This window comes from Aphis gossypii, chromosome X (genome assembly GCF_020184175.1).
Source record: "Aphis gossypii isolate Hap1 chromosome X, ASM2018417v2, whole genome shotgun sequence".
NCBI lineage: Eukaryota > Metazoa > Arthropoda > Insecta > Hemiptera > Aphididae > Aphis > Aphis gossypii.
The window spans coordinates 45064220-45089095 of NC_065533.1; the positions used below are offsets into that span (position 1 = coordinate 45064220).

At 31.7% G+C, this 24876-nt stretch overlaps 1 protein-coding gene across 1 annotated transcript; it reads left to right on the top strand.

Annotated features, from left to right (window-relative positions):
- Positions 1–8288: 8288 nt before the first annotated feature.
- On the top strand, positions 8289–24332 carry LOC126552507 (uncharacterized). Its single transcript, XM_050207219.1, has 5 exons — positions 8289–8515; positions 10079–10167; positions 12842–14930; positions 20639–20742; positions 21979–24332. The coding sequence occupies exons 2-5, from the start codon at positions 10099–10101 to the stop codon at positions 24070–24072; spliced, it is 4356 nt and encodes a 1451-aa protein (XP_050063176.1). The 5' UTR covers positions 8289–8515; positions 10079–10098; the 3' UTR covers positions 24073–24332.
- Positions 24333–24876: the final 544 nt, after the last annotated feature.

Consider the following 24876-nt stretch of genomic DNA (forward strand, 5'->3'; position numbering starts at 1 on the left):
TTATTGATTTAATTAATCTTTTTTTAATGTTTCTTAAAACAATGTTGTATACAAGGGTCAACGCTGACTTTATACCTAATATACGCCTATAATCTTGTGTTAAAAAATACTTGACTTTAGTTTCATGACACTCCGTTAGAGAGCGCAGGATATTCATTTTTTTTTCAAAATAAGTAATTAAAGCGGATTAAATAGACAAATTATTTTTTAAGATATAATTTGTGATGAGTTTTTTAAAAACTCTTGAGTTATTACTAAATTTAATTACATGCTATAAATAAAATATATACGTATGTGAATATGTAATATTATATAAATAATATGTAGTATCATAATAAAATATTTATAACAATTTGTAGCTTATTAAAGTTGTTTTAAACTTTATATTTTTTTTTTCAAACTGTTGATTTAAAAATGTTTAGACTGCGCAAAAAAACAATTCAAATTTAATACAATTTCCCAAAAACGTTTTAGATTCTTTTTAGATTCTATAGATGAATATATTGATTTTACAATGATGTGTGTTTTCTGTATACATACCCCATAACTTGTCGAAATAATGCTTCAATTTAAAACTTGATTCTGTTTCTGATGGCAAAGTGAATATTGTTGGTACATTACAGAGGTCAAAAGTAATAAGTTTCCAGTAGTTTTAAAAAAAAAATAGGAAAAAAAAGTGACAGAAAAACAAAAATTTATACATAAAACCGATTTCTTTATGTAGTTGTAACTCAAAACCGAATCATTGTAAATACTTGAAAATTTCATCAAATGTTTATATTAGTATAATTTATACTCAGTTAAATTTTCAAAATATTATAGATTTACTGATTTATTTATTGACAACTGAAATTCGATTTATTTTAAATATTTTATAGTGAAATATCGATAAAAAAATTTTTAGTGCACAAAAATACTTGAAAATTTAATTCTTATAAGTTGTTCTAAGTTGTTATAGTTAAAAAAAATCAAAAACCGTCACAATTTTTTTTTTTTTATAAGCATTTTAAGTTCAAATTTTTACATATATTGAAATCGCTAAAATTTGAAAGTAATTTTATAATTGAAAATTCATAAAATATTTTGTATTTATATCTAAGTTTTCCTTCGAATAACTAAAAAAAACTCGAGCGTCAATAATAGAAAAAATGTTATGAGCGTCTGAATTTTAAATAAAGATTTTAATCGTGAAACGATAACGATTCATCCTCAAACGATTTTCAATTTTTGTTATTATTTAAAAAGTATAAGTCGTAAACTTGAAAATGTCACCAATTATTTGAATTGGCATATTTTACATAATTCAATTTTCTAAATATTTTGTTTATAGACATTTAAAATATTCGTTTTTGTTTAGTTTTTTTTATATAAATATTGATAACATTTTTTTGGTTAAGCCAAAATACTTGGAAATTTAATAAAAAGTTCCTCATGAACTATTCGTATAGTGATTTAAAAATTATGAGAATACATTGGCGCAATGTTTTTTTATTAGTGTTTTAAGTTTAAATATTAACAAAATTCACCAAAACCATGAATATTTGCAAATTATTGAAGTTAAAAATGTATAAAAGTTTTTGTATAAATAGCTAAGAATTTAAAATTGAATACAAGATTTTGCATAAGTTTGGCTTACAATAATTATAAAAGAATTTGAACGTTGGCCATTTAAAAAAAAAGGTTGTCTTAAGTTTAAAAAACAACTTAATAAAATCGAAAATTTATATTCTTTAAATAATTCGAAAAAATCATGATATTCTGAAACCTATATACCATATATAAAAAATACAACTTTATTTTGTAAACCTTAACTATTAGGTATCTATGATTATTCGTTATTGAATTGCACGGAAATCAAAAATTTGTCGTTTTTCCCTAATCCGTATATTTTTATAACCAATGTCTATTTTAAGTACTAACAATTTTAATTTTTGACCTCCAGTCTATCGAATAGATCCACTTTTTTACCATTAAATATGATGTAGTTGTACTAGTTTGTAACATTTTTTACGCTCCAAAAGATATAAGTAAATATACACCAAATAAATGGCATTGTACATTTAACGGAAGACGTCTCTCGGCCGTTTTACAAAACAACAGTAAGTACATCACACTAATAATATTATAACAATATCGTGTCTATAGTATAACGTTCGGAGATGGGTTACCGCCACATATTCTCCTGGTACAAAATCTAACAGCCAAATGTATTTTCATGGCACATTTTTTTCGGATCGTACTCGGCGCCGATGTACAGAAACCGACGCCCACCGACCCCCACCGACTCTTTTGTACACATTTATTTTGATGACATATTTCTATATAATATTTATTCCGTCCATATCAAAACCTAATAATAATCGGCCCTAACGCGTATGGTAATAATTGTACGTAGGACGATTAAATCGATTATTATATTAATTTATTATTGACCTCACGCTCAAAATCAATCGTGAACGAATCGTTAGTCGATTTTAATGGAATTTACGAGAATAATCGACGCTCGTACTGTGCCTATAATAATCTTATTAATAATAATCATTCGATGAACAAATAATATTAAATTAAACAAACACGCCGAGCGCCTGCGTTTAACGAATAACAATTAATTATTATTTGGTGATGACGACATAGTCAGTGTAAGTAATACCGGTACGCCGCACGGATGAACTCTTATTATTATTATTCAGGTACCGTAAAATATAGTTGGAAAGACGATAATTAAAAATTAACAGATGAAACACTGTCGAGGAGAGTATGTCTGCGATGAAGAATTCGTATTTGTATTTTTCAAAATCCAACACGTTAAAACTAGTAAAACAATATCGTCTAAATTATTATAATAGTATTTGAAAAACCACATAAATCGGGTAATTCACGTTGTTCTACTCCACGGTAACGTTATCGAAATACTTAAGAATCACAAATAAATTTCCTCGTTTGTCGTGAGTAATTAATAAAGGTCCGATTTCGAAAATGATTACTATCATTGCTCTAACGCGTTTGCAGTAACCGTCTGTTTTTGGTGAGTGCGATTTGAGTGCACTTTTGCAACAGTTTTAAACAAAGCTACTTTTTGGGCGGCTGAGAAGAGAACAATGCTGTTTAGCGTGGGACGGTGGTGAATCAGGACACTGACAGACAACGAAAATGTGATACATTGGTTGCAATATTGAGTCCCGAGCCACCAGGGTCCCATGCCGAAACGACGCTGTTCTCGGCGTGCGCCGCCCAGAAACACGGCGCAAATCGAAATGAGAAAATCGGAAAAAGAACGCTACGACGTGTGTATTACAATAATAATGTAATGATCATGTTATTATAATATTGCTGTATTTACCCATCGATCGAACACTTCCGTCGTCTTACCACTCTATTACGCGTTAACGTTACTTTTACTCGTGTTGTTGTCATTATTAGCTTCTTCTTTTTTTTATCAATTGCGATTATTGTTTACGAGACATTTTTTCCTCCTATTCGACACGGCAAGAGACGACAGCTGCTGTGCAATATTATGAACACAGACCGGGTTATGGTATTGTACCGAGACAATGTATAAATGCTCGGCGATCCTCCAGTCCGTACCTATACACCGCGCGCAGTCGGGACTATTTTACTTCCGGTCATACGATTTATTTGATTTATCTTCGATTTTGGTCTTCTCGGTATATCCATTTACAATGACGTATATTATGAACAAGAGTCCCATTTTCCGTCTTGTAATAATTTTAATTTTAACATTGTATAATATATCGCCAATATAAATATTAACACTCGTATATCCGATAATAATACCGATTGCTTGATTGTGTGTCCGGCAGTCACGGCGAGCATTTTATTTATTTATTTATTATTAATTTGAGTTGTACTATGCCCATTTATTGTGTAACTGTATGAGTAATTAATTCAAAAATCTCTACACTGCATGTATAAATAATAATATAATAATAAGGTATTTTATTAGTGCTTATTTAAAAAAAAAATGTGTTGAATAATTATGTCAAATATGAATTTATAAAGCTAAAAAGTAACCAAGGTTATAGCAGGTAAAATTTGGTACCTAATAAATGACGGAATTAAAAAATTCAGGCTTAACAGGCATAAAAAACGGTTGTAGTCCATTTCCACCATAATATTACACGTTTCAATATTTGAGGTATAATCTATATAGATATATTAAGCTATGAGAAGCTAAAGACATTGAATATTCCGTTTAAAGATTCTATAAGTGGTTCTTTCACTCACCTACTAAGTATTTACACCGTTCTACTGTAGGTCAGTATTAACTTAACAGCTATACTTCATAATATATTATATAATATTATAATAATTATAATATTTTAGCTAAAAATATAATTTAGTACCTATGTATTTCTGTGTTACAACTAAAAAGTCGTATTATTATAAAAAAAAGGTTATCAGTATAAAAAAATATTATTTTAAAAATACAAGTATGAATTAAAAAAAAAAAACTGATGTTGCATTGATTGCCAGATTAGTTGGGATGCGCTTTATGATTCTCGGTTACCCTAAATGAAGATAAAAAAAATTGGAAATAATAATTTTTTATTTAAAAAAAGGTTAACTTACATAGGTATTGTTATAATTGACTGTTTTGATACTTACAGGTTTTGTATGCAACTAATTCTATATGAATGAAGTTTTTAATATCAATTTATTATTATACTGGTCCAAAACAACTTGAATTTGATTTGTTCGTTCACTTGTTTGAGAAGTCATTCAATTAGGCTTATGTAAACTCGATAGTTTTATGTACGTATTTGTTTGAATTTCGGTGAAAACTTTAATGAAGTTGAAAATTTTAGGATGTGAATGATAAAACTCTGAATTCAATCTACTGTGAAATGATTCACAGGCATTCGTTTAAGTGCAGATGATGCAATCGCCCAAATATGTGATGGAAATAATGAATTATTGTCTACATTCAGTAAAATAATCAGTAAATATCTGAAATTTACTATCGGCTGACATTATTGATGTATAAATGTATAATCATCAACAAAACATAAGCCTACTTCATTAGGATTTAAAAATATTAAGCCAAAAATATTATTTAACCATTGGCCTTCAAATAATTTATTATTTTTATACGCGTTACATAATCCTAAATTTTGTATTTTTCTGTACCAAGACTTTGTCAAATGAAAACGAAATTCAAAAATATTAACAATAACTATTTCAAACTTTCGTAATGCGACATGAATCGATTTTTCAAATTCGCATACTACAACTTTTGTGCGTTTTAATATCAGAGCAACATTTTGACATTCGTAAACCAATAAATGTTAAAAAAAAATTCGTGCATGTTTGTTTGATTGGATAATAGCGTAAATACAAATGAAACGTAATAATTATAAAATATTCATGTAAAGTAAAAAGTGGAGTAAATAATTTCAGACAATCATCAAATGTCTTATTAAAATAATATATTGTTTCACTTTTACTTATATCAATATTTGTTTGACAAGAAAATATAATTATATTTTTATCAAAATTATTTGATAAAATAAATTGTTCTCCTTTATATGTCTTAATATCCGTAGTTAACATCATTGTATGAACTTCATTCAGATATTTTAACAAAATTTTCCTCTTACAATTACGTCTTATTTCAGAAGTGTTTTGGGTGATACAAACATTGGAAACTGTTAAGTTTTTGTATTGCATTTCTTATAATTTTGATTGGTTTTTCGTGTGGTGTTTCTTTGGATTTTATTTTACATATTGGTTCAATTTATAAATGTATAGGTACGTTTAACTTTCATCACGAACGATCGACATATTTTCACCGCTTATAAATAATAATTTTACAAAACATTTTTTTTTTTTTTTTTTGAATTGCCAACAACTAATTATTTTCGTAATTTTTATTTTATGTGCAAAATAAAAAATATGACTATTGTATTCTAAAAAATCTTCCCAACGATTATTTTTTATTATTTTAACTTCCATAACCCGAAAAAACTACTCACAAAAAAATGCACTACACGAGATAATATTATGAACTATTACGGTGAATTAATGGAAACATTAAATAATAAATTGATATACTTATATTGTATATATTATTACGCCTAAATGTAATAATAATTAATATGACTAACGCGATTTAACGCGATTACAACGAAAAATCGGACGTCAAATTTCGATAATATGATCACCAGATAAGGCGACGAGTAATTAGGAATTCCAAAAAATTATCATCATTCTGATCTGTTGAATTATATTACTATTCGATAGTGTGAACTATTCGACGATAGTACTTATCTTATAATAATCCATTTTGAATCAACTTTTATATTCACAGCATTAACATAGACATATTATTTCTCAGAAAAAAAAAATTGAAATTAAAATACATCAACATTGTTTGTAGTAAATGGCAACGATAAACGTTTAATAATACGAGTATATTATACTACTATAATTGAAATTATTTACTAAAATAAATAAATAAATATTTTTTTTTAGCGATTAAAATCTCAATATTTTTAGCTATTCTTTAATTTCCTCATCGCCGTCAACACTATCTATTCCAATTACGTCGTTTTCATTATTGATTTCTTCTTAAACAATAATTATACCTACTTATAAAAAATAATAATCACCAAATGTATTAATTACCTAATTGAATAGTATGAAACTATACATGAACGTAATATAATACGTAAAAAAGTATGTATAGTGTTAAATTGAATGTATACATTTTAAATAATACCTACTAAATAAATTATAACAATCAAAACTAAAAGTTATTAAAATTTTATTTAAAAAAAATAATGATACACTAATATATACATAGTTGTTCTAATATAACTATTAACTACAACTACTATATTTTAAATAAACATTAGCTGCTTTTAAAAATCACTAGTATCAACTGAGTTAAAAATGTTGACTATTTTTTGTTTTTAAGAGTTTAGTAAATACCATATCATAATAGTTAATAATATGAATTTTTATAATCCAATTATGCAAAAAACATTAAAAACATACAAATCATTAAATAGGCAATAGGTTAGGTAGGTACCTATATTCATATAATTTATTATAATGCAATATTTATTATTTAAAAACAACATATTATATTATATTTATAAAAATTATTTATTTATTTCGTGTAGGTACTGTAAGTGTTATAAATTATGATAAAGTCAAATTTAATAATTTGTTGAAGAATTAATAACCCACCAAATGTCAATAATTTTAATACAGTATTTTTAAAAACAAAAAAAAATTATATTTTTCTTATACAGTATTCAAAGTTAAATTTTAAGAATAATTTATAGTAACAATACCTACCTACGCTAAATCAATAATAAGTTATTTTTAAATGCTATTTTCTTGTTTCAAAATTCTTTTTAATTTATATTTATTTATAAATAAATACGTTTTATGAATTAATTTATTGCCAAACACATTCAAACTGAAGATGATGTTGCCAAACATTTTCTTTGATGTTCGCTCAAATATCTCTTTTTCGGCGAATAATTGAATAATGCACGCATTCACATAATAATACGTGTAATCGTGTAGATAATACGTTTACATATTCGATAACTATGTTCATCCCATTATGGGATATAAATGGTATAACTATAGTTTTGATGTATAGTAAATATTTAAAAAAAATTACAATTACCTACTTAGATTTATATTACCTAATTTAATTTACTAAGCTATTTAAAAATATCACTCTTTTCTAAATGATAAGCGTAAGTGTAATCATTTTTCAATTAAAAACATTTAAAAGTTTAATATTAATTTCTGAAGATTTGAATATTTATTAAAAATAATCAAAACTTTAGTTAAAAACCTACACACTTTCTTAATTTTTGATAACAATCGGTGTAAACTAACTCTAATATAACATATTTTATAAATATTATTGGCATTAAAATCCTACAATTTATATAACAAGGTATGTTCATTTTAACACTCATTAATGTTTATTTGATTAACGCACATATTCATAGACTTATATTTTGAATACAAGCAATGCAAAAAAAAACTCTTTACTAGCTACCACTTCCCGATTATCAGTTCTCATATAAAACTTATAGTATTAATTATACCTATTATATCTTTTCTTTTATAATCAAAGCAATATAATTTAATCACTGTTTGAATTATGAAATTTGTAATTATAATAATTGGATGATAAATAAAATAAATCTATAATGACATAAAAATAACACATAGACCAAATAATTAAATTTTATAGCATAACGAAATAATCTATAGCCTATTTTTGAAACAGTTATATTTGGTCTGTGATCAGCATAACATACTTTTATATTTTGCTCTTAAATTATTTAATTATAGATGAATAAGTGTATAATAAAATGTTATGTTATTTTTATGTTGGTTTAAAACTATGCCTACAATAACTTAAAATTTAATATATTTTTTTTAACTTTTTTGTGTTTTTAAGTTTTTATAATTTCGATGAAACTGAAGTAACTGAACAGAACAATATATTATAAAATTGGAGGTAAAACAATTACGAATAATATAATTTAGTATTTTGACTAAATAGTAAATAAAAATCAATGCCAAGAATATAAAATGCAGTCTACTCATATATTATTTATATATTTTAAATAAATTATTGCCATTTTTAACTAACCATTTAGTAAAAATTAATCAAATAAAAATTTTATAGTTTTAATATTTTATAAATAAAAAATTGTGTTGTTAAAAATACGTAGTTAATTTGCAAAAAAAAAAAAAACATTAACAATATTAATAACATGTACATTATATAATTCTATAACTGAGGTTATTAATCATACAATCATACAATCGAGATCGCATTTTTTAATAATAGGCTATAATTTAATATTTCTGTATTTTCAATACATTTCTTTCAGTTGCGAGTAAAAATGTATACACATTGTACCTACTACATAAAATAGCAATTAATTTTTGAGAATATTTTAATTTATAAGACACAAATTGAACAATTTTAATTTCAGGCATTCAAAAATTAAACAAAAAAAATAATCATGAAATTTCATTGATTATGTATAATTTTTGACCATTAAATAGTTAAAAATAAATTAATACGAATAAGCGATAAATTATTATAATTGATTTTTATAGATAATTGTATTAGAGTTTAATAATTAGACATTCTGAAGATGGCTTTAAGATTTAAAATTTTTATAATATAATCAACCTCAAGAAATATTGCATACAAGTTTCGTACTTACGATTAGTAATAATTATTTATATCTAATTAAATTAATAATAATACAGTCTACAAGTTTTGTAAAGCATAATACTTATGGATTTATGACATGTAAATTTCAGAATATATTCTTAATTTTCAAAATATTTTCTTACACAAAAAATTGATGTATAAACTATTAAACTTATATATTATAAATACTAATATCAACTGCTCACAATTTAATTTTGTAAATTTTTCAATTTGTTCGGTATTTAAATTTTATTCGAATTACAAATAATTTTAAAAAATATTTCTTATTTCAATTGTTTTATCTACCAATTTAATACAGAAAAAAATCCACAAGACCTCAAAAATCTATGTATTATTTTAATGGGTATATTCAACTCTAAAAGTACCTACCCTCTTTTCCATAGGTATAACAGACATCGTAAATCGTAAACGATAGGTATGTTTATATTAATTCATATACGCTTCTAGAGGAGAGACAAAGATAACAAATCCGAGTGTGGTATCTACATTATTAACCAAATGTCTACTACACTGGCGAATGTTAATAGGATTATAATATTTTCTGACATTTAATTTAATTACAAATTGTACTTTGATAAGCTTTGATGTTTCAAAAATAATTTAACTGTGCCTGTAGTGCACAAAATAAGTAGATTATAAGTGGTTTTAAATTATATAAAGCTCAATAAATTGGAATTATGTGTATGATTAAAAATTTCATTCAATTAAAATCGTATTAACATATTTTAAATCATCATATTTAATATTTAGAATGTAAAGATAAGTTGTTTATAAAAATGTATGAATTATAATTGGTTATTTTAACATAATAATATTGTTTTTATTTTATAGTCATAGAAAATTGAGGAAATATGGTTCAACGCGGGTGTCAAAGAAAATATAATGAAAACTCCTTTATTCATAGAGTTTTAATCACAATGGTATGTATATAATACAATTTTATGGTTAAAATAAATTAAGTTATATTGTTAAAAAAGTATTCTGTATGTATACTTACAGACGTATAGTTTGTCATTTGCATAGAAATATTTTTTGACAAAAGAAATTTAAAAAAAAAATACTGAAATATTGAAACACTTAAGAAATAATAACACAAATATTATTAAATAAATACTTTCTTATTATCAAAGCTGTAAATTAAATGTAAATTTATATGTTTTTTTAAAAATGAATTAAGTTTTCTCAACATGTTCCTAATAATGTTGTATATTTTTGAACAGGTACTTAAGGTTTACATATGATTGTAAAAAATTAATTAAACTATATACTTCTTAACTTTTTTATTTTAAACTGTATGACTTGGTTATATTGCGATTTTTAATTATTTTAGCATTAAATAGGTAATGATTCCTTAATATTGATTTTTAATTTTAAATAATTTTTTAACGTATAAAATATTTGATTTTTTTATTAATTAAATCATAAATACCTATCTGTATATTATTTAGAATTAAATATTTAAAACATGTTCATTCAATCACTTTTATCAAAAAATGCCATGAGGGTAATATTGAGTTCCATGATTTTTTTTTCTCGAGGACTTCTATATAATTCTTATTATTTATATTATACATATAGGTTATAGAGTTTTCCAAAATGCATATAATAATAATTAGTAAGCATCCAGTAAGTTTTTTTTTTTTTTGGTGAGGGACTGAGTTATTAAAAAATATGTTTATAGTCTTCAGTCGGTAAAACATTTAGACCATTTTCTTTCACTGTAAATTTTCTTTCGTAATAAAAATTAAAAATTGTCATCATCTTATTAATTTGAGTAAGTAAATAAAATTTTCTGGCCAAAAATATTTTTCTATGTATTTTTATGTGTAGATAGACATCAAATTTAAAATAAAATTAAAAATCATTATGATAAAATATATTAAAGTATATTTTTTTTAATTTGGCGTAACATAATAAATAGATAAATAATTTTGATAATTGAAATGTAATATAGTATGTAAAAAAATTAAACTTAATTCTAATTTCTTTTTCAAAAAAATATAGGTACCTACATAAAGTATCTTTTTTTTTTAGAGGATAATGGTTCCGCTAATAATCGTTTTATTTTTAATTGATTTTATCGTTTAATTGGAGGTAAAAAAAATACTAATTGAAAATAATGACATAAGTTTTCAATTAAGTATTTATACCAATTAAACAACTTTATGGTAAATTAGGCACTTGATTTATAATAAACTAAGGTTTTTTTAGTCATATAATTCTCAATTTTTAATATTAGAGAAAAGTTAGATTCAAAATATTATTTCCATAATATTTTTTATTTTATTTTTTTTTTTTTACTTTAATTATTACTATCAAGATTAAAAAATCACCAATGTAATCATATCAATTATCAAACTTATAAATAAAAATGCTCTTTTTGTTCAAATGTCTACTGTATTTTAAATTCTAAGGTGGGTAATGAATAACGAATTGATTTTACAATGATGTGTTTTTTTACTGTCTGACATCATCTTTTGAAGTATAGAAAATCTTTAGATTTTCCGCTTTAATATATTTTCTGGTAGAAAAACGGATCTAGTTTGTAACTTTGATGATAAAAAATTCCCAATGCTTTTATTTTTAAGTTGGATAAATATAGGAAAAACAGGAAATTAAGGAAAAACGAATGAATAACTGTAGATACTTTAAATTTCCACTAAATGTTATTAGCATTGAATTAAATACTTACACACGATATAATTCTTAAAATATTTTAAACTCTTTATGAATTATATATAAAAAATTGAGATTTAAGATTTTTTTTCAAAAGTTATCGATAAAAATTGTTACTCAGTCAAAAAGCTTAAAAACTTATTACAATATCTTTCACAAATTTGCATGGCAGTTGTTTAATAATATAAAAATATATTTACATAGTTTTTCAATAAATAACAAATTTTTAAATAACTCACAATAATTTGTAAATTAGTTAGTAGTTAAAAATGCAGTTGAATATTTATAATTAAGGCTATTGTACGATTATAAAACAATAAAAACTAAAAGATGTATAAGCCCACCTTTTTTTATGTGTATATATATAGAAATTTAAAGTTCAAATTTGAACGAAATTAAATATTTTAACGAAAAATAACAAGTTTATTTATTTTGTGGTTATCAAAAATATTATTCGTGGGTACTTGTAATTTTTAACGTACTTATATTATTGTACAATAACGATTAAATGTCAAGCTATTTATAACAACTAGTAAATCACAAACCCATTTTATATACATACCGTTATAGTGATAGTGACTTAAAAGTCAATAACAGTAATAAAATATATAAATATAATTTTTTTGAAAAAATGAAATCAACTATGAAGCAATACCAATAAATGAACTATATCTCGAAGTATACTCAGTAATAAAGGATGTCAGTCGCTCAGAATAGTTTTTCGCCGATAAATCGTTGAATTCGTTTACAAAACGTTTACATTACAATGACCGAATGACAGACAATAGTGACGAATTCACTCGACACCTATACAGTAACTACAACAATGTTTAGTCACCTTATTTTATAAATAATCATTGTTACATACGTACACGAACTCAAATCGTATATAGTAAAAAAATATTTTGTTTTCAACAGATATTCATATCGGTATCGCGTGCCAACGATTCGTTGAAAATGGAGAATTACGCGATGGTGTGCTCGGAGTTCCTGGAATGCCAGAAATGTGCGAAACACGCCCTGTGCAGCTGGTCGCTGGACCAGCAGCGGTGCCTGATCACGCCGCCGAACCTGGGGAACCTGACGGTGAACGTGGAGGGGCACTGTCCGCAGTTCACGGTGCCCAAAAAATCGGTGCTCAGGGACGAACTGTTCTCGTACACGGTGGTGGTGTCGAACGACAAGAACGACTTCGTGCGGTACCTACAAGACCGGAAGATCACGTGCCATCTGGACGACGAGAGGCTGGCGGGGTACGTGCTGAACGACGAGATCAAGTGCAACACGAAGAGGCTGGCCGCGCAGAGGGACAAGCGGTTCAAGGCGCTGATGATCTACCACTATTACATCACCATCGACGACGGCATCATACTGCGGTACAACAACGACTCGGACAACTACTTCGTGTACTACGACCACCAGTGCAACGGCACCACCCGGGACGACGAGTGCGTGACGTGCGCGTGGAACGAGTACGGTTACAAGAACTACTACAAACGGTGTTCGGCGAGGAACCGGTGCGTGGGCCGGTACGAGTACTACGCCAAGTGGCACGTCGGCAACTACACGGCGGTGATGGACCACGCGGACGGCGGCGGCGGCGTGCGGCTGGAGTGCGCGGACGCGGAGATCCGGTCCGTGGACCCGATGACGGCCCCGTGGCTGGGCGGCACCACCGTCCGGTTCACCGTGGTCAACCATCACGTGATGGCCGAGGACAAGGAGGTGTCGGTGACGGTGGCCGGCCGCGAGTGTTCCGAACCGAAGATGTGGCAGCTGCCGGACGACCCGCAACTCACGGCCGTCTCCTGCACCGTGATGCCGGCCGCCGCCACCGACCGGCACCGCAACCACGAGGGCCCCGTCCGGTTGCAGTACACCGGCGACCCGCCCAAGGTCACCGTCACTTCCGCCCTGGTCGTCGGGCTCGTCGACCCCGTCATCACCGACATGAGCCCCAGGTGCGGGTCCGCGGCCGGCGGCACCGTGTTGCGCATCGGCGGCCGGTTCTTGGACGCGGGCACCACGCTCCGCGTGTCCGTCGGCGACTACGCCACCTGTCAACCGGTCGCCCTGTTCCCCGACCAGCTGCTGTGCGTCACCGGGCCGGCCGCCGTCACCGGTCCCACCGCGGCCCGCGTCAACGTCGTGTTCGACGGCCAGCTGAGCAAGTACGTCGGCGACGGGTCGGTGGTGTTCACGTACGCGGCCGTGCCCGCCCTGGACCCCGGCCAGTCGCTCCAGGGCATCGCGTCGGGCGGCACGGCGGTCCAGCTGCGCGGCCGTCACTTCTCCTGTCTGCGGTACGCCATGCTGTACGTGCACCACGGCGAGAGGTTGCACTACACCAGTTGCCGGTTGGTCAACGACACGCTGGCCGTGTGCCGGGCGCCCAAGCTCCCTTACAGCCACGTGGACTCGGCGTCGTCCTTGAAGTACGGACTGCGCGTCCAGGACCCCGAGTACCGGGAGATGGACCTGTCGCCGCCCCGGGACCCGCACGGTTACAGCCTGCACCCGGACCCGGTGCTGCTGGACTTCACCACCGACGGCCGGGCGGTGACCATAAACGGTCGCGACCTGGACCGCGGTTACCGGTCCCAAGACGACCTGATCGTCCGGTTCCGCGGTTCCGGCGGCGTGTGCAACGTCACGTTCGCCGACCACCGGCGGATCGTGTGCACGCCGTCCAACCCGTCCGTGGCCGACCTGGACACCGTGCCCGGCGTGATCGTCACCATCGGCGACACGTTCGCGTACGTGGTGAAGCGCAAGACGGACGGCCGTAGCCGCGGCCGGAACCGCGGGCCGCCCGACAACGTGGTCACCGGCGTCAAGGTCGTCTGTCTGATAGCCATCGCCATCGCGTGCGTGGCCGTCTACCGCACCAAGGCCAAACACCGCGTCGGCGCCACTGCGGCGGCCGCGGTGGCCGTGTCCAGCAACAATCGCAACGTGGCCGCCACCACCGCCGCCGTCAACACGAGGGCGACGGTCGGATATCGTAACAACTGATCGGCGTGTGGCCGGTTCCGGACGACGACGACCGGTACGACAGACGTGACGATATTATATTATCGCGATTCGTATACGGTTGGCCATCGCGTGTGTCCCGTTTCCGATCGTACGTTCTACCGCCGCGCCAGGGACGCGCGTTGTCCGCAAATCGGTTTCGGATGTTCCGTTCGTCTCCTCGGGGCCTTATATTATATCAACATTTACATTATATTATTATTGTCCACTATAATATTATTATATGATTCGGTGGTCATTACAATACACAGTTTGATTTATATATTATTTTCTTGATTTTTTTTTTTTTTTTTTGTAACCTTTGTCATCGTCCCCGTTGTGTCCTACGCAGGTCCGTTTCGAAATAAAGACATGCTGCTGTTATTGTTGTTGTATCACAGGGGCGGCTCGTCAGGGGAGACTTTGAGACTGAGTCTCCCCCTTAAAAAAACCCAGTTACTTGTAAATAATAATTAATTAAAATAATAATGCATAAAAATATTTTTATTCGAATTGAAAATATAATATTATATAATTTATATCGTTTTCTTTGTTTATTATTATAAATTGAAAGCAACCAAGTCTAAAACCTTTAAATAGTTATTTTAATAGAAATGCTATTTTAGTTTTATCGATGACGGTGACGGTCGCCGTTACAGTGAAACTGCCGCCCGACAGTCTCAATCATAACATGTAAAATGATACGGCCGGTTTGATGGAGGGCCGGAGGGGGCAGGGAGAATAAGCTGCGTATTATAGACTCTATTGAGACTGGGTTCACGACAATAATTGCCGTACCGCGCGCCGTTCTTATAGTCGCTGTCATAATTTAATGCATTTTTATGATTTAATAACTATAACACGTTTACTACAGGGTTTTATACTATCTTCTATTTGATATTTGTTATATTTCTAATTATTTTAAAAATGCAAAAAGACAATATAATAGACATATTATTAACTAGTGGTTTTAATACTTTAACTTACGAACAAAAAAATCAAATTAAACTTAAAAATATTAACTAAATATGTAATACTATAATATTATTAGATTTTCAATAACAGGGTTTTTCTTGTTCGTTGTTATACGTAGTTTATGTTAAATAATTTTAAGTCTCCCCAGAATATTAACTCACGAGCCGCTACTGTTGTATCATCGTCGTACATCGCAAACGTGATTTTATACGCACAATGCGAATTAGTACGCGCCTATCTCTACCTAAACGGGTATTATATAGATAGGTAAGGTACCTTTCCACGAAAATTACGAAGGTACAGAGTTCAAATAATGTGTGCATACCAACGTTGATTTTATTTGAAAACGAATCAATCCATACAATTTTATATTAAACGTTGGTTTGTACTATTATTTGGAATTTCAGAATGTTATTGTTATATCCGCCCATTTGCCACTTAATTGTGTCTCGTCCTAATGTATATTTGAGTGTCAACAAGTAACCGAAATCCTGTTTTTTTATCCATCGATAGTGGGGTATAATACCATAATGGGCTATTGATAACTCCCCCCCGTCTGGGATCTAATCGCGTCTGGGCGCCTCAAGTCGGCTAACGCACTAGCTTGATACGATTGTGGTGGTCATTCGAGCGCCGAGGTATGAAGTATGCACACCTAAAATATTATTCTCGGTGAAAATATTTCGTTTTTTATTATAAAAAATGTCATATTATGTTTAATTTTTAACCGTCATACAATTGTCAACAAACAGATCTACTGCCGCTGGATGAAATAAAAAATTACAAGAAGGTAAGTAAAAAAAAATATATTAATAATTATTTTTTTTTACATACATTTAATCTTTAAATATAAAATTATTACATACTATAACCTCACAGTTATATATTATTTTATTGTTTAATACATTATAAACACCTCCAAACTAGAAAATATTTTAGCAAATATAATAACTAAACAACTATAATAATAGGGAATTAAAATCATCTAATATTCATCATCTTAAAAATCATATAATATAATACTATCATATAATTTTGGAATAAATAAAAAAATCGAAAGTGGTAGTTCTTGAAAAATTCTAGGAAGGAGGGGACTAATATTAAAATATTTTACATAAACATCCACACACAGATAAATACAATAACTAGATAGCTAACTAGCACAACATTTGGAAGTCAACCGCTATGCGTGGTAGTCAATGTTTACATTAATTATTGTTATCATTTCTTACTCATATAATAAAAGTATTTGCCATTTGGATTTAGCCACAGATATATTATCAAATATTAAGATACGTTATTACATTATGCATTTATAATATAACAATAAATTCGAACTGATAAAGTGATAAAAAAAAAACAAAAACATTGACTACCATTCATATGGCGTTTTGCGTCATAATCATAATGCGTCAGACATTATCAGTTAGCTATCTAGTTATTGACTCATTATATATATCTGTGGGTGGAAGCGACCCATTTAATCGCTTTTATAAGACCGCCGCTGATGTCTTACGTACTTCCAAGGTATATAGGGTGGTCAACTTGCGGTTCACGTTACATTTAAATAAGGTTTGTGTCTTATTTATAAAATCAAAATGTATTTATTGTTATAATTATAAATTTATATTTATTGGCATAATTGTATAAAAAATTTAACAAATCATATAAAATTTATTTATAAGCATTGTGACTTATGAGTCATTGTATTCATACCGTAGCTCGCGAATATTGTTATGTTGATCACCCCTGGTATACATGATGTCCCCTTCCAGTCACCAGACAGGCAGTCTACTACAGTATAATATAATACAATGGTATACACATTAATATTACTGCATATTGTCTGTTAACTGAATTTTAAAAATAATAGCTATTTTAATACACAATAATAATTATTAATTAATAATATTCATCTTCCAAAATTATTATATAAGTTGGCAACTGACTACCGTAGATTTCCAAGTAATAGATTTTTAAAATTTTAAATAAATTTAGCGCTTTGTCGATAAATAATTTTAATACATCGAACCTATAGTAGCTTAAGTATCTAAAATATAATAAGTAATAAATTAAAAAATATTATTACTAATAATATATACTATACAATTTATATACTTGTGATATACGGTGGTCAGTGAGATGCAATATTTTGATTTTGAACTGTTATGTATAATATTGTAGTATTATTTAAAAATATGGTCATAAGCTATAATAATTCATCTAAATAATCGAATACCTATTTAAAAAAAAATACTTGCTAACTGTGCGAGATGTGTATATGAGCATGGTTTGAAATAATCTTTAAAGTTTAAGTTTTTCTATTGATAGAAAGGTTTATTATTATAGGTACCGACAAAATAAATAAAACAATATAATGTTATCATAACAATTATTAGATTTAAATTAGTGGGTTACTCCAAAAAAAAATTTATTTCATAAGAATAAAATATTTTTTCGAAAGACTAATTTTGTAAGTAATTTTTCATATTATGTTTTGTCTTGGTCGTTGTTTTAATAATTTAAATAATATCTTTATAATATTACTGTACTTATATAATAACTTAAAAATGCATGCGTAATGACTTAAATAGTTGTAGGTGTACAATTATTATTTAACTGTATAATTTTTAGGTACCTATATCTTATACACACATTATACTTACTAAACAATATAATATTATTAAATCTTAACGTAAGGGTTCTCACAAAATTTAAAAATTTAAATTCTATAATTTATAACTATAGCCGAAAAAAAATGACGTTTTTTTCTAATTTGGTGGGAAATGAAAACTTCAGTGTTGGTGGAACCGACGACACCCCGCTTGCACACTGCAAAAAAGGTCTAGACACATTCATGATTGTTAATATTACTTTTTAAAGAAGTAATTGCACAAGCCATTTTAAATACTTTGAAAGTATCTATATTTAAAAAAATTTTACTTAATTTTCAATAACTTTCCTTTTTTAATTGATATATTTTATGTTTAACTCAATTATTACAGTTTAGTCTATACTGTATAGTTTATATTATATAAATATAAAATATCAAGAATTCGCAAGAAGTTTTATTTTTATTTATATATCATTTCACATTTTTAGATAACCATTTTCAAAAGGTTATTCTAACTAATCGTCCAATTCAAAATACATGAATGCCATCTACGAGTTATAACAATATTATTGCCCATTGACTTCACATTAAAATTGTAAATACCTACCCTAGCTTAATTACTTCATTTTGAATTCCGTCACATGGATAATTGTTTATTTGTGGTAACTAGGATTCGCTAAAACGCAGATAATTGAATCAGTACTTCAGTACTACATACTAGTATACAGTATATTACTATACGAGTGAACTAATTTGTAATATTATATGTTTGTTATATTACATTCTCCAAATTAAATTATAGTAATGCAAAGAGATTGCAATGATTGCATTTTAATTATATATACTATGATAAATAGTATAATGTGATCAATGAATCAGCGTGTTTGTGTAAATAATAATCATTTAAGAAATACATCACTAACGTATTGTGGCGTTACGCTGATAAGAACATAATTTGACTCCAAGCGTTCCTAAGTCTTTAATTAGTTAAAATTAAAAATGATCGATTGTTGATAAATTACATTTTTATATCAAAGAAATACATTTTCAAAACTAAAGAAAAAGTGGCATGTCTATGTCTACTGATCTACATGATTACTCATTTTACTCATTATTCAAGCATACTATTGATATAGCATTTGGCTTTTTGTAACATAATAATTTTCCTTACCAATATATAATTACACACACTCACATATTTATTCTTTTGACAGTGATTTTTATTATTCACGATAATCTTTGACACGGTATTTAGCTATAGTTATTTTAATTCAGAAAAATATAGTTGTACTAGTGAGTACCTAATAATATTTAATTGTATTTGTATTTGATGTGCAGTAATTAACAACGTAATCGTTATCAACATGATAATAATTAGTAAAGTATACTTAAATGTCCACGATATTATTACTAATTTTCAACAATGTCAACTGACCATTAAAGAAATTTAATAGAATAAAAAAAAACTGTTTCAAGTTTAAACAATATTAAATATTAATTTTAACTTTTAATAGTTCTTAATCTTTTATTATTTTTACTAATATTGATTTAAATAACAGCGGCATGTGTGACCATTTGTTTACATATCTTATTTAAAGTAATTTCTTTTTATTATTTTTTTATTTATTTACAGTTGATTTAAATTAAGTCGTATAATTTAATTTTTTTTTTTTATTGATGATACTAATGTTTGATTTTACGTCTGATTAGTTAAAGTTATAACTTATAAGTAACTTAAAGCTTTAAATAATATGCTACATCCCATTAAAAATAAAAACAGTTTTAAAATGTATTATGACAAATATGACACTATTATAACGTTAATAAATAATAATTTATTTTTAACAATATTTAGCAAACTTATAATTTAAAACTATGCAAATGTTTTATAGATTTTTATTTATACAATTAATGAAAAACGTTTTATCTATTTTGAAAAAAAAATAAAATGTATAATCATAAATAATTAACTGTAGGTACATTAATCATAGTAAATATATACGTAATATACGATGTAATAAATTTCAAAAATGAAAAAATATACTGTTTACTTAATTTAACGAATTTATTGTGTACGTGTACCTAATACATAATAATATATTGATTATTTTTAGTGAATACTACAACAATTCTCTCAAGCAACATGGCTGAATCGACGGGATTAAGAAAAGAATTATGGAATCGTGCATTTGTGTATATAATACTTACAGTCACATTGGTACGTAAAAATCGATTCAATTATCATAGCTTGTATCACTGTATCAGAACTCAAATATAATTTTTAAGGCTAATCGATACTAACAGTTTTAAAGGAGTTCCATGTAGGAAATTTTTTAAATTCCTGTGGATGACTAAATATGTGTATTATAGTAATATTGTAGTGTACAACTACAGTTGCAGAACGTTCTACATGTCATACACAATATATCAATGACACATTACGCAGATACTATATTTGTTTTCTTTTTATACATTAAAATTAATCAGTATCAACCTTTTACGAATGGTATTAATTAGTATTTAAATTTTCCAATATAATTTCTGAAAATATATATTATAGTTCATCGTGAAATTTACTTCAAAACAACTTTCTTACATTTTTTTTTTTACTTTAATATTATTTAAATTTTTAATATACAAAATATCAAAACCATATTTTATAGAAGAATACCATCGAATATGTTGTATGTTTTGTAAATTGAAATCGTAATAAAAATACAATTTTTAATGATTTAAAAAAATAATAACTAATTAGTTATGCTGTATATACATATTATACATGTATAATATATATTATATATAACATACCTACATATTAGGTTCGTTGTCATCTCCCTTACACGTTAACTTCATTATTGGCTCAATTAGTTTTAGATCAAATTACAACTTGAAATTAAAATAAATTTATTTTTACTATATATATAATAGGTAAACATATTTTGAGTATACGACTTTTATCGGTCAATATTGAATATACGTAATATACAAAGTATTTTTCATGGCACGTTCGGAAAAAAAAAAGTAATTTTTGGCACTTAATGTTCAAAAGGTTTGCCACTCCTGTTATATAAACTATAAACTTCAAATTTTTCCACTCCTAGTCACCAAGATAATTAATTTTTTTTATAATTTGCTCGAATCCAGTACTAGTATCTAGATTATAAAACAATAAAAAACTCTGCTGGTGTGCACGATGATTTCTTATGTGAATAAACTTTTCGTGTTCCGTTTTATAAACTATTTCAAATAATACTTATATCAACCGCATATAATAATAATATATTATGTAAATTGATATATTATACACTTTAAACCACGAATATTCTTTACACTAATCAATTGTAATAGAATCATTCGTGATATAGGATTTGTTTTTTTTTCCTACAGATACACCGCTAAATATTATATTGTTTAAAAAAACGTCATTAACGTATACGGGGGTTGTTTTTTACAGGCTTGCGTGTGTGGCGTACCACGCGTCGTCGATTCGTTCAAGCTCAAAACCAAGACCAACACCAACAACAGCAACAACAACAACAACAACATTACGGTAAACAATAACAGCAATAGTAATTGCTCGGTATCGCGGACGTGCGCGAGATGCGCCGAAAGACCGTCGTGCAGCTGGTCGCTGAAACGGCAGACGTGCGTGAACACGGCTCGGAGACCGGAACTGTTGACGGTGAACATCCGGGCTCACTGTCCGCGACTGACGGCCGTCGACGAGTTCGCGTACGACACGCTGCTTCCGTTCGCGTACAAGATGAGGGTGTCGAACGACCAGAGCGGCTTCGTCAAGTACCTGGCCAAGACCAACGTGACGTGCTCGGTGATGGGCACGGCGTACAACGGTACGGTGAACGAGGACGAGGACACGATCGAGTGCGAGGCGGTCGACAACGACCTTTTGGGATTCGACAAGCGGCGGCGACGACTGGCCGTCTACCGGTACGGCGTCGAGTTCGACGGAGTTCCGTTGCGCGTCGACGACGGAGCCGACAACTATTTTACCGTGTACAACGCGCAGCACTGCGACGGCGTGGCCCGCAAGACCGACGGCTGCGTAGCGTGTTTTTGGCACCATCGTTCCTCGACGGCGACGTCCTACTACAAACGGTGTCCGGCCCGGAACCAGTGCACGGGCCTGTTCGAGTACTACGACCGGACGTCCGGTGGCGAACGAGACGACGACGCCGCCGCCACCGCCGTCGCGGAACCGCCGGCCGACGCTTGTCCGGAAATGACCGTCCGGTCCGTGGAACCGCTGACGGCGCCGTGGTCGGGCGGCACCACGCTGGTGATAACCGTCGGCAACCACGGGTTGCTGGCCGAGTCGCGTAAGGTGACGGTGACGGTGGCCGGCCGCGATTGCGTCTACCCGCAGACGGTCAACAACCAGACGATCACGTGCACGGTGGGACCGCCCAAGCCCGAAGACTCGCCGTCGGGCCCGGTGCGCGTAGCGTACGGCCCGCTCCGGCTGACTTCCGCCCGCCAGTTCCGGTTCGTCTACCCCAAGCCGACAGCCCTGAGCCCGGCGTGCGGCCCCGTTTCCGGCGGCACTCTGTTGCGCATAGCCGGCCGATCGATGGACGCCGGAAGCACGGTCGCCGTTTCCGTGGGCCCGGCCGACGTGCCGTGCGAGGTACTGGCCCGGTCCGAGGACCACGTGCTGTGCGCGACCGGACCGTCGGCCGACGGACGACCGGTCGCGGGCGACGTGACCGTCGTGTTCGACAAGTTGCTGAGGCGGACCGTCCAGTCCGGTCGGTTCGCGTACGCGGGCGATCCGACGCTGAGCGCACGACAGCCGCTCGCCGGCATCGCTTCCGGAGGCACGTACCTGCCGGTCCGAGGCCGCCACCTGTCGTGCGTCGGCAACGCCACCATTTACGTGGACGACCCGGAAGGCGCCCGACACTTCGCCGATTGCGCGGTGCGCAACAATACTTTCATGGCTTGTCGGTCGCCCGCGCTCGACGCCGCGCTCCGATCGTTGTCGTCGTCGTCGTCGTCGTCGAACGCCTCCTCCTCCGCTCCTGTGCTGCTGAACTTTGGTTTCCGCGTCCGGTTCGCCGACCACACGGTGGACCTGTCCCCACAGCCCGACTTCCCGGGTTACCGGATGTACGCCGATCCGGTGTTCACGGACTTCGAGATCGACGGCCGCAACGTGACCATCAACGGCCGGCGCCTGGACCGGGGCTTCCGGCCCAACGTCGACCTGACAATCCGATTGCGCAACGCCAATGGCGCCCCGTGCGCAGTGGTCGACGTGCAGCGACGACGGATCGTGTGCGTGCGACCGCCGTCGGACCACCGCGACGACGACTTGCGCGAACTGTACGTGACCGTCGGCCTCGAATTCGCCCGCACCGTGAAGAGAAAGAAGAACAACGACAAAAACGACGACCGTTTGTCGGGCGCGTTCGGAGCGTCCCTGCTGCTTATCGCCGGCGTCTTGATTGGCGCGTGTTTCGTGTTGTCACTGGCTATCCTGGTCTACGCGGTGTGGTACAAAAAATGTGATATCCGCAGATACGTGTGAGATCGTTGTTGCCTCTACATACGTTTTTATTTGTGTTTTTTTTTTTTTTTTTATTATTATTATTATTTTATTTTACACTGCCCTCGACGATAATTATAATTTGAAACGATTTGTAACGCGTACTTACATTAGATTTAAACGCTGTATTTAAAAATATTATAATCCGGCGCATAAGCTTATTCTACAGTTTTTACTTAAGTTCGTTAAACTATTAATTTTAGTAATATTGAAATTAAACTTTTTTTTACTATAATATTAATTGCTCGATAGTTTGTTACAATAATTTGCATGAAAGTACAAACAATTTATATCATTAAATAATTGTATTTGATCCCGTCTGTGTTTTCATCAATGTACTCGTATCAACACAAAAATACAAAATTTATTATAATTTTTATGTCTATATGATAATCACATTTCACAATATTTTATTCTATACGACTGTAAAAAACAAAATTAAATGTTAAAAGGGTAGGCATGTATATATATATATATATATAGGCATCTGTAGTATCGTCACTTGTCATTAGATATTTGTGATATACATTTTAAATACTTTCAGGGGGCGTGGGGTTTATTTTTAGTTTTGCTTTGGAACACTTATTAATTAAGTATTTAACTACATTAAGAATCCTCCTTTATTTTTTTTCCAATTGAACCATTGAATTTATGTCTCTTGTCATAATAATCGTTTTTCTGCGTAGATTTAAAAATCAACAATAATAAAGTACCGTAATACATAACCGTAAAACCGGAAATTGATAAAATGTGATTTAACAATACAATTTATTTATCTATTTTTTT